At 39.1% G+C, this 12,417-nt stretch overlaps 1 protein-coding gene across 1 annotated transcript in view; it reads right to left on the reverse strand.

The window, feature by feature from the left end:
- Positions 1 to 519: 519 nt before the first annotated feature.
- Cndp2 (Cytosolic non-specific dipeptidase 2) overlaps positions 520 to 12,417 on the reverse strand; it is a 117,776-nt gene continuing 105,878 nt past the window's right edge. Inside the window, exons 8-9 of the mRNA XM_067145085.2 lie at positions 5,233 to 5,334; positions 520 to 724 (exon numbers count right to left, since the gene is read on the reverse strand). Of these exons, the coding sequence (XP_067001186.1) occupies positions 680 to 724; positions 5,233 to 5,334 (147 nt within the window). The 3' untranslated portion in view covers positions 520 to 679. The remainder of the gene's footprint in view (positions 725 to 5,232; positions 5,335 to 12,417) is intronic.

Raw genomic sequence — 12,417 nt, forward strand, 5'->3', positions numbered from 1 at the left:
GACTTGTTTTGTATCGGTAATGTAAGTAATAGTGGTTACAACAAAAGCAGCTGTTCCAATATTCGAATTAGTAAATAAAAACAGTTCGATGGCATAGCCATTTCTCAGGGCTCTAAACTAATCCCACGAGCTTATTATTTTATTAGCCACTATCTTCAAAATGTAATAAAGTGTAAGAGGTACTAAAATTGCACTATATTTTGACATTGTTGAAAATGATAGACCTACATGATAAAAGGTGAAATATAACCTGGTTTTAATTATTTTTGTACTTTATTACTTTTTTCAAAATAGTGCTTACTAAAATAATGGACAATAACAAAATATCTTAAAACAAAAATCTCATACCTGTTTTATGCATACAGTAGACTGCTGAAATTCATATTACTGGAACCATTAGGTGTAATTTAGGCCTATGAAGGATGTGGAAATATGTTAAATATGGAGGTTAGGGTTTGGAGACCACTACTTCAGTAATATATGTAACAAGGGGTATGCAAGACAAGAAAGGTTGGGAACTGCTGTTCTAGTGGCATGTGTTTTATTGAACAAAGCATTATATGTAAAACTATACAACTCAACAATAAAGTGTATAAAAACTTTCAACAAGTATCAGTATAAAGCACAAATGCACCAACTGCAGTAGCCACTTGCTCCTCCTTCATCACTGTCATATTGTTTAGAGTAATGAAACTTCGTACAGGTATGCTCCGAGAAGTTTAGTCTGAAAGGCAAAGAAGAAGAATTCAGTAAAGAAAATGTGAATCTTGTTATTCTAGGGCACTTTCTCCAGGTGTACCTTAGCAATAGAACAGCAAACGTACAAGTGAAATTCCAATGAAAACTCAGAAAAATAAAACATTTTATTCGATGCAATTATTTCTGTATATAACAAATACAAACCTAGAAAGAAATTCCAACGCTCCAATACCCCTCTGTTCCTCACCTGCTTCCCCATACTCCACCCCTCTCGTAGCCCTCACTCCTGTTGTCAGCACAGCTCTCACATAGCATTCAGTACGGTGCAAGCTTCTGTAGTCGAAATACATACATGACAAAATGAATCGAGGGGGTGAGTCTCATGCAACTTTTATTTTTGCTTTGTCTTCCAATTCTTTCTTTTTCTTTCTCCTTACATCAGTATTTGATCCTCTTTATCTTTTATTCTTTTTCAGACAGCTACCAACATACTTGATCCATACTCACAAATAGAAAGTTTTTTTAACCAGACCTCCTGTCGACTGATATAAGTTATAGATGCCCTCCCTCAACCAACTCAATAAGTTTGTAAAAAACCTCATCCTTTTAATTTTCAGAGAATCAAACTTGTCATAAACATGCCACATCCTGACAATCGCGTCAATCAGCTGATCAATGTTACTATATTCATATAAGAACCCAGAAAGATGAATGGATGGACAATGTTTTACTGCTCCTACTTATAACTGATAACAAAAACTCAAGATTTTAAAGTGTTTTCTCATTATATTTTTAGATCTATTGTGTTTCAGTGTTTATTATTGATACAAGGGCATATTGGAAAGTAACGCACAATAGTTTTTTTCTCCCCTGGTATTGCAGCTGGAATGTTAAATTTCACGACGATATTGTTCGAAGTCTGCGCTGCAGAGGGTATTTTGTTTTCACGTTCAGCTCTAGCTAGAGAAGCCTGAACTACAAAACAAAACATGGCGCGCATGTTACTGTCGTCCATGTGTGAAGAGCAGTGAAGTGTAGTTCGATATTTGTGAGTCAAAGGGCATACACCAAGTGTAATTCACAGGGACATGCGTGGCGTGTATGGGGACGACTGTCAGGACCGTAGCAACATCTCCAGGTAGTGTGCATTCTTCCAAGAGGGCCGTGTGAACCTTAAGTGATTCGTCATGCTTCGGGCAGCCGGTACAAGCTTCAACTCCGTAGAATGTTGATGGCATTGAGGTAGCAATTTTGAATGACTGGTGAGCACCTGCGAACCTTATCGCAGACACTGAATATTTCCTATGGAGCGGTGTACAACATTGTTCATGACATGTTAAAATTACATAAAGTTAGTGCTCCCTGGGTGCCTAAGAACCTGACAGACAACCACAAAGGCAGTGAATGATGACAAGCATGGATCACTTAACGCATTACACCGCAGAAGGGAATGACTTTCTGAAAGGAATTGTCGCTGGTGATAATTCATGGGTGTACCACAACATGCCCAAAACCAAGCAGGCCTCTATAGAGTGGAAACATGCTGGTTCCCCAGTACAAAAAAATTCAAAGTGACTCAATCTGCTAGAGAAGTGCTTGTGACAGTGTACTGGAACATGTTTGGTGTGTTATTGATGGACTTCGCTGAACATGGGGCCACTGTGAATGCTGCAACCTACATTAAAACTTTGGTTAAGTTGTGTTGTGCCCTTTGTGATAAACGCTGCGACATTAATGCTGACGGTGTCAAACTTCATGACAATGCCTGTCCCCATGTTGCTGCTCCTGTTCGTGAGAAACTTGCCAAATTTGGGTGGGACGTGCTCCAGCATCCACCATACAGTCTAGATCAGGTACCATCGGACTTTCATCTGTTTGGTCCCATGAAGAAATTCCTGGCTGGCCAACTCTTTGCGACAGATGCGGAAGTGAAATCAGCAGTCCGCAGACCGCTAAACAGACTTCTACGAACAGGGCATATTGAAAATGGTACCATGATGGGAGAAATGTGTTGAGAATCTTTGTGACTATGTAGAAAAGTAGGTCAAAGGTGTAAATTCATTTGTGATTTCTTTGGTTTTGGTACATATTAAACTTTTTTGGAAAAACAAAATATTGTGCATTACCTTCCAATCTGCCCTCATATTTTACCAATTATGGTTTTAATGTAATGGCTGACGATGACCTCGCAATCAAGGGGAAAACTAGTCCCAATGAATGTTCTATGAAAAATAAAATAGTTACATCATTTCTATATGTGTACTGAGTAGGTGGAGCTACTCCTACCCCATTCATTGTGAATTACCTATCAATACAGATCAATATGAAATGAAATTTATTACACAACACCATATAGGTGACCTGTATGTCTGAGGATAGGGTCCTACCTAAGATGAATTTTAAAGATTAAGTCAACAAAAACCCAGCCCTAGGCAAGTGCAATTAACCAATGAATGTTAAAAATCCACAACCTGACCAGGAATTGAATCCGGGACCCCTTGGACCAAAAACCAGCATGCTAACCATTTAGCAGCTGGAAATAATAATACTAATAACAACAGTAAACATTTTCTCTTCAGCCTGTGAAACCTAAGCACAAAAATAAATACTGATAACTTCTATGCTGCCTGTCAAAACTTGGAAGCATCCAAAAGGGGAGGAGGAAACAAAATGATACTTTATGTTTAGAGAGTATACGTGATGTTATTTCAGTGATTACAAAACCGAGTCAAATTTACAAAGAACTTGGCAGTACGAGCCCACTTATCAGTATGACGTTGCACACCCTTGTGCCTGGATGCATGCACTGATTCGGTTGGGAAGGGTGTCATAAAGTCATTGTATCCTCTCCTGAGGCAAACTGGCCCACAACTGTTGTAACTGGTCCTTCATATCCCAGATAGTGGCACTGGGATGGAGTTATCATCCAAGCTGATTTTACACATGTTCTATTGGGGAGAGATATGGGGATCTTGCTAGCCACGGGAGTACTCCAACATCATGCAGACAATCATAGAGACGTGCCGTGTATCAATGAGCATTGTCCTGATGAAAAATGGCACCACGATACCGTCACATGAGAGGTAACACATGAGGAAGCAGGATGTCTGTGAAGTACTGTTGTGCCATCGCAATTCCCTCAATCACTACCAGGCGTGATCTAAGTCATACCCGAGGGTTCACCACACCATGATGCCAGGCGTAACACTGCTGTGCCTCTCTAAAACATTGGAAGAATGGGACCTCTCCCCAAGTCGCCACCATACTCGCAGACAATGGTCATCCAGGGTAATGCAGAACCGAGATTTATCGCTGAACACAATGTAAAGCCATCATCAGCAATTTATGCTTCCCGGTCACAGCACCACTCCAAATGCAGCTGTTTGTGTTGTGGTGTTAATGGTAGCCTACGCATGGGATGGTAATGCCCTAGTCCGGCTGCTGCTAGCTTCTGACCAATGGTGTGGGATGACACAGAATGTTGTAGGGGGTCCATTCCTTGTTCTTGGATGGCAGGCATAGATGTAAAGGGGCTATGATGTGCTTGGTGCACAATACGACAATCCTCCCTTGTGGTGGTCAGACGGGGTCGACCAGAACCTTGACAATGAGTATGCCTGCCCTCATGTTTCCATACAGTCCAACATTGGGCCACTGACACAACCGAATGCTCCACAAATATGGATATTGCACGATTCAACCAACCGGCCAATTGGAGACCCATAATGAGGCTCCTTTCAAGCTCTGTCGGGTGCTGATAATGATGTCTCACATGAATATGCTTCGTCTGTGTATCCTTCACAGTGATCACTCAATATCCGATGCTGTTCACGCCCCTCATATGCCCTACCAGGCCTAGTAACAACACCAAACACAAACAACATTAATGCAATCTGGTGGCAATTCTACCTGTCAAAGAGAATTGCAACAACACACTACTACAACTACGACCTGCCAATGGTGTGTACATGTATAAGTTACATTGACATTTTTTCTGGGTGCTTCATTTTTTTTGTTATATATGTTTATTTAAATAATAATAAAGTGTGACTTTCTTTGGTGCATCAAATTGAAACAAAAATTGAAAGATAATGTTTTTACTTAATAATAATAATAATAATAATAATAATAATAATAACAACAATAATAATTCTCCCAATGAGAAATCTTTCTTTTATGAAAGTATGAGATGATACATATTTTGATTCCCAGAGGGAATTATAATTTCCAATAAGGGACCAATTATATAAGAAAGTACGAGATGTTTGACTCATATCCATGGGTTGGGATGCAGTCATTCACGCAGTGTCAACCTCTACTCACTACTGTTTTACAATTCGTGTGGCAAGAGGAATGATATTTAAGCTCTGAACACAAACTTGTGTGACAGGAATAAAAGACTCGGTGGCATTTTTGACAATGCTGCTTTAGTATATACACTACTCAGGCTAACTAGGTGACTTAAGCATTATTAGGTACAAGACAAACAGTGTTCTAACTGTTAACACTAGTGAAAGAACTTATTCATCTTACCCCTTCTATGTAGTTTCTGATATCTAGTTTCTCATTCTGAGAATGAGCTCCATCATCTCCAGCGCCTACAGGCAGCAGTAAAACATTTTTTTTGGTGACTTCCTAAAATGGGAAATACAAGAGTTCAGGCACACAAAATGTAACGTAATATTGGCCAGAAATCACAAATTAAAATCTAATCATCATACTCATCAACATGAAAAGCAATATAAATATTGGAAAAAATATATTCTCTAAAAAAATGTAGACATTCAGAACTAAGGAATGACAGAGAGAGAGAAAATTCAAACCCTAAACATGCTATGTTTCATGGTAAGTAGAAGAGTTCACTTTTTTTTTTTTTCCACCATTCCCCCACAATCAAAGTGAATAAAATTTAGTTATATCAAATAAAAAGTAAGGCATAAATTAAGTTGGAGGATAGGAAAAAGAAATTAAGGATATCAAAAGGCGATTGGTAAATATGGGGAAGCATTTATTGGACTTATGCACTAGTATGTAATTATCAGCTGTGAATTCATTCTTCAAGCATACAGCTGTTCACTGTCAGAAGGGTCATCAGATCCATAATGGACTACATCATAAGAGACTTTTAATTCACAAAATCTATTAGGAATATAGAGGTATTCCAGGAATTATTTTGATGATAGAGACCGCTATCTGATCTGCAGTACAATAAGTATCATATGCATAAGACAGAGAAAGTTGGCTATCTGCAAGTGTATCATCATCCATCATCTTGCAAAGCTTCCATAAACTGGCTAGGTTCATTTAGAACACAGCCCCTCTGTGGTCTTCTGTCTTTCCACCATCTCTCTGTCATCACTTTGGTCCAGTCCTCCCCTACGTCATTCACCTGCTTCTCCACTTCTCGAATACCAGGGAGTGGTGGTACACTCAAATGGTTCCAAGACACACTACAGTCACCGCAGAGTACTATAAGAATGTTCTGCACCAACTGATGAAGGATCATATCCACCAGAAAGGAGGAACCTAGTTGGGCGGTGGAAGCTCCATCATGATAATGCCAGACCTCATGCTGCCATTGAAGTTAGTGAGTTCCTGACAAGAAAAGGCATCTCCACTGTGTCTCACCCTCTTTACAGTCCTGACCATCTCCCGTGTGACTTTTTTTCTCTACTCGATGGCCAAAAATGACCTTAAAGGATGTCAATTCTACAGTGAAACCTTTCAAGGCAGTTCTCAAGCAGTTGTCAAAGAAAGGTCTCAAAGTAGAACTTAATAAATTGAGTAACTCCACGTTTACAATACATTACAATATTATTCCTTTTTATTTCATTTTAAAATGGGACATGTTTCATCTTTTCCTTGTGAGACATCTTCAGCCTAAAAATATTATAATATGAAACACATGATATTCTTGGTTAACACTAAAAACAATGACTTATCCTTAAATTGTTTAAGGTTCAAGGTGACAGTCTATCATATTCATGAGCATAGTTAAAAAACAGTTCATGTTGTTAAAATATTTTGTGCCATAGGAACAAATTACTAGATGATAAAAGTTCCATTTGAGTTTTGATTCTCAAAATAACAAAGATGTGAAGATCACAGTGCTCTGAAAGTGGAAATAAATCTTGAATTAGGTTAATGCCATCTGAAGTTTATGGATGCTTGAGTGCGTATGTATTGCTTTTAGTGTTAACCAAGAATATCATATGTTTCTTGCTATATTCTATATATTAAAAGATTTTACTAAAAACAGCTTGGCAAGTTCTACTGAACCAATCTGCTTCATTTTTGTTTTATTCTCTCCATAATTACCTGCAGGTGAATCAAGAGACATTGATAGGTCTCTAAGTTCAGGCAACTTTGAGGAATCATAAAATCAAATCATTAAAGGATCACTCCAATTATTGCAGGCAATGGCTTACACTAACCCGCAATACATTCTGTAATTAGCAGGTTGCTAAGCGACTAACATTTTCATTAATATTCTGATATATGTCATTTTCATCCTTAGTAATGTCATTGCATGCAGCCATGTTTCCATGTTTAATTGTTTAATTACTACCTGTCAAGTCAGAGAGTATACACTTCCTCTGATCATGGAAGAATATTATTTCCTGCTAGATACTCTTTGATTCTCTAACGTTACCCAGCTTCCAAATATATTCAACAGATGGCAGAGTGTTCCTAATAACTTACATGCTCTTAGGAGAAGAAAGCCTACGTACAAACAGAGGTGGTAGTGATTATTGTTTCAAGAGGAAGTACAACTACTGTATATAACACTAATCAGAGAGAAAATATGGAAGGGAACCGATACTTCAAAAAATGAAGGTATCGGCTGAAGGAAGACAAGGGCCATGAAGGGTGTGAAAATGAAAGACTTCCTAGGCCTCGATACCTAATACCGTTGGGGTCGAAAAGAACAAGAGTTAACCAAGGGAGGTCGGATAGAATAGCAGAGGTGCCAACCATTACGGATTGTCCGTAATTATTATGGTCAAAGGGGGAATGATTATGGAAAAGTGGCAGTATCACAACAACAAAAAACTCTATGAAAGAAAGGGAAGAAGGAAAAATATCTAATCCCTTTGAGAATTACTGCTCAATTCTCCTTGTTTCAGTGTTTGAGAGTTGGCAACGATACTCATTCGATTGTTACTTCCTTTTGCTAAGCGTAAGCGTTGTGAAATTCTTTGTGTAAGAAGGAGCTCTACTGTGCTCTTCTGTAAGTAATGTTCTAAATATCGTTGTATTTGCAGCATTAATTGTACCTGACAGAAACTCTCCCAATGGAAGAGTTATCAGTGTTGATATGAAAAAGTGGACCATTCAGACCGACATTAAGCGCAAAATGGCTCATGGTTCAAAGAACAAAAATGTCATCACAAGGGGAAAGAATGCATCAAAAGAAACCTACACTGAAAAGCAGCTGTTGGGTACGAAAGAAGCTATTAAGAATGTTTTATGACAGAACTAACTGATAATGTGCAAATTATATTGTGTAATATGTTAGAATACATTGCTGTCAGGAAGGGCAAACAAGGTGTCATTATCGAGAAAGGAGTAGCATGCTTTGGATTTAACTCAACAATTTTCTGAAGGTGGGTGTAGGGGGTGTGGGTATTACTGATAACCCATCCCTCCGGGATAGATGAAAATGAGGAGCCTGGCTCAAGTAAGTGGAAGCAATGCCAAGACTCAGCTAAGGTTCTCATGGTTGCCCACCACACTCCCAAGTACAAAGCCCCTGGGGCCCTTTTATTCACCTCTTACGACAGGCAGGGGATACCGTGGGTGTTATTCTACCACCCCTACCCACAGGGGGAGTAAAAACAGAGATATGCCTTAGACGTTATCTGGGAACACCTATCAAACGATAACCCAGCTACACTAGAAACAGCGAAGGCCATGTATATTATAAAAAGTTTTCTGCCGGGTAAAAAACCGCTCCTTCAAGACTAAGCTATGAGCTCACAAGTCAGCTTTTCTACATAGAAGAACTACTATTATAAGTGCTATTACCTTTTGCGATACAATACCAAGCTTTACATCAAGAACGGCAGGATTTAAAAAAAAATGAATATATGGATAGATTTTTACCAAATAGACGGCATGATGACATCAGAATGGATGAATTCTGACTACAAACTGGGGCATACCATAACGCACTTCTTATTAAATGTTCATAAAATAATTGAAAAGTGTAGGCAAAACAATATGATGAGTTACCTGACCTATTTATAACGACTGCTGTGGAGCAGCATGGGTCCTCTAGTATTTTTAATAAAAAGAAATAATATAGTACAGTACTGTAAAGATGGAGTTAGACCTTCTATCTTGAAGAAAGGTTTCCTGCACATCTTCTGGGAATGGCAAAGGGAGTGGGACAGGTTTATAACATTGGGTGAGGAGTATTTTGAAGGGGATACAAATTTGAATATGCAATCATTTGATATGAAATGCTGGGAGTAATAGTGTCAGTCTTTATTGAACAGCCTAGGTATGTTATGACAACAATGCCCACCTGGTGGCCATGATAGGGCACCAAGTCTTTAGGGTCTGACACTATGGTTAGCTGCTTCGAGTCCCATTGGTGAAAAACCTTTTCATCATCAGAACGTTGGCTGGCATGGTAGAAGTTGTGGTACACAATTTCCAATGATGCTGTTGATGGTGATTCGTCCATCAGATGGAGAAGTTATGCCTTGAGAAGACCTCTTGATGTCATTCGACAGGAATAGGCTATGTGCCAATCCGGATCCACCTTCTCCCTACCTCATCATCATCACAGCCAGATGAACAGGTTATCAACGGGTGTCAAATAGGAAGACCAGCACCAAGCCTCTCTGGATGCCAAACTCAATCAATCAATCAATCAATCAATCAATCAATCAATCAATCAATCAATCAATCAATCAATCAATCAATCAATCAATCAATCAATCAATCAATCAATCATCGGAAATCACTTGGGGGCATGATAGTCTTCCTACTGGTGCATCTTCAGATGGTTAATCAGTTCAATCTGTGAGTTACATACTCTACCACAATGGTGGCAAACATGTTGAGGAACCTGCTGGTCGTTGGCCATTGCCTTTGTTTTCTTCAAGTGCGCTGTTCCATTGCAGTATGATATCTCTATTCTTCAAAAACCCCTACTCACTGACGGACGGTGTTTCTTCAAGCTGAATGTTCCAGAGCGCGCACTTCCCAGTTGTCAGTATCACTGTTACTTTTCTTCAGGGTGGCTTTGATGCAGTCTTTATACAGTAAAACCTTGATTATCCGTCCCTCGATTAACCATTCTGCGGATTATCCATCGTCAAAAAAAAGTCAAATTTTTTAAAAGGAATGTACAGTCGCTCCAAAACTAAATAAGCGTACTCTTGATGTCAATAATAATAATAATAATAACAATAATAATGTTATTGGTTTTATGTCCCACTAACCACTTTGATGGTTTTCGGAGACGCCAATGTGCTAAAATTTTGTCTCGCAGGAGTTCTTTTACGTGCTAGTAAATCTACCGACACGAGGTTGACATATTTGAGCACCTCCAAATATCACCGGACTGAGCTAGGAACGAACCTGCCAAGTTGGGGTCACAAGGCCATTGCCTCAACCGTCTGAGCCACTAAGCCCGGCTCTTGACATCGCGGTATCTTGATACAGTATTCTGTTTTGGAGAGACTGTACATTAACTCTCCCACTCACGAGTCCATGATCATAACGTACAGTAACTACTGTACGTACATGTGCACAGACCGCCAATCGGCATTGGAGACATGACTTCATACATTTTTTTACTACATAATTTTATGTTGTGTAAAATTATTTAACTTTTAACTGTTATGAAAGAAGAGGGATGCTATTCAAATTCAACAGTCACAAACTTTATTATCCATTCCATTGTTGACGAATAATGTACTGTAATGTGCCCTCTCCCAGCCCATGGAGTGTAGAATAAAGCATGCTGGTCATTTGAACTTCAGAATAATACCTATAACTTATTTGGTATCGTGTAACATCTCCGAGTACCGTGCGTAGATCTTTCATATCGTTTTCTGTCAAGGTTAAATATTTTCACCACAGGCTACTGCATCGTAAATATTTCACAACGCACAGGAATCGGAAACCAGCCTTGTGGTCCGTCCTAGTCAACCTCCTCTATTACTAGACAGGTAGGCTACATTCTGTACCGTAGTGCAGTAAGGAAATGCGAGAGGGACTGATAGAGGTTAACATTTATTTTCCGTTCTAATAGCCGAGAAATGTTGAGATCGAAATCTGCAGTAAAAAAAAAAAAAAAAAAAAAAAAAAATGTGTAGTTTTAACCGTACAAAATAAAGTTAATATAATCGAACAGTTACAGAAAGGTGAACTAGCCTCAAATTTAGCAGCAGAGTTCGGTGTGGGTATGACAACAGCGCGGGACCTAATGAAAAATAAAGACTAAGTGTTGCAGTTTGCGGCGAGTTTCGACAGTCCGCATGGACTCGCTAAAAGAAAAGCAATGAAAACATCATCTTTAAAAGAACTGGATGCTGTGTTATTCACATGGTTTCAGCAAAAGAGAGACGAAGGAGTACCTATTAGTGGTCCTATGATAAGACAGGCACGAAGTTTTCACAAAAAGATGGGGCTCTCAGGGTCCTCACCAGCGTCCAATAGTTAGCTACAGAGATTTAAGGACAGACATGGCATTTGAGAATTAAACATCGAAGGAGAAAAACTAAGTGGTGACAGCAGTGCAGCAAAAAACTTTAAATACGAGTTTAAGCACATAATTGAGAGATACAATTTTGTTTGTCAAGTGTATAATGCCGATAAAACTGGACTTTATTGGAAGTGCTTACCCAGTAAAACACTAGCAGCTGCTGAAAACAAATGAGCTCCTGGTCACAAATCTAGTAAAGAGCGCGTTACCATCTTGTGCTGTGCAAATGCTAGTGGCGACCATAAATTAGAATTAGCTGTTGTAGTTAAAGCAAAAATCCGCGTTCTTTCAAAGGAACAGTGATGAAATATTTCCCAGTAGATTATTGTACAACAAATCTGCATGGATGACATGCGATATTTTCAGGATTTGGTTCCATAATAAGTTTGTTCCGTGGGTTCGAGATTTCTTGGCATCCAAATGCTTGCCATTAAAGGCCATCCTTTTTCTTGATAATGCACCCTCTCACCCTGTAGATACAGAGTTGAAATCAGAGGATGGAAACATTTTCGTTTCCTATTTGCCACCTAATGCAACTTCATTAATTCAGCCGATGTACCAAAGCGTCATGGCAACCTTTAAAGCGCATTATAAGCGGGAATTGCTAGGCCTCTTACTTTCCGACGAAACGTCGATGGTTGAGTTCAGGAAAAAATTCACTCTTAAAGAAGGGCTTTATCTTGCCCAGAAATCAAGGGATCTAGTAACCGCTCAGAACATCACTCGATCGCGGAGAAAATTGTATGCAGATGTCTAAGAGCTCGACGACGATTTTCATGGGTTCACTGATGAAGATGAAAATGAGGGACTGATGATCAGAGATATCCTGAAGACTATTGAAAATAACAAGACTAAAACACGTCTCGAAAGTGCTCTAAGATGCTTAGTGAATATCGCTGAAGAAGGCGGTTATCTGAAGAAGGAAGCTAAAGAAACCATGCATAAAGCCGTAAGTGACATTAGAAACTTTTTTACGGAATTGCAGTTCGCCCTAG

Source organism: Anabrus simplex, chromosome 4 (assembly GCF_040414725.1).
Source record: "Anabrus simplex isolate iqAnaSimp1 chromosome 4, ASM4041472v1, whole genome shotgun sequence".
Taxonomy (NCBI): Eukaryota; Metazoa; Arthropoda; class Insecta; order Orthoptera; family Tettigoniidae; genus Anabrus; species Anabrus simplex.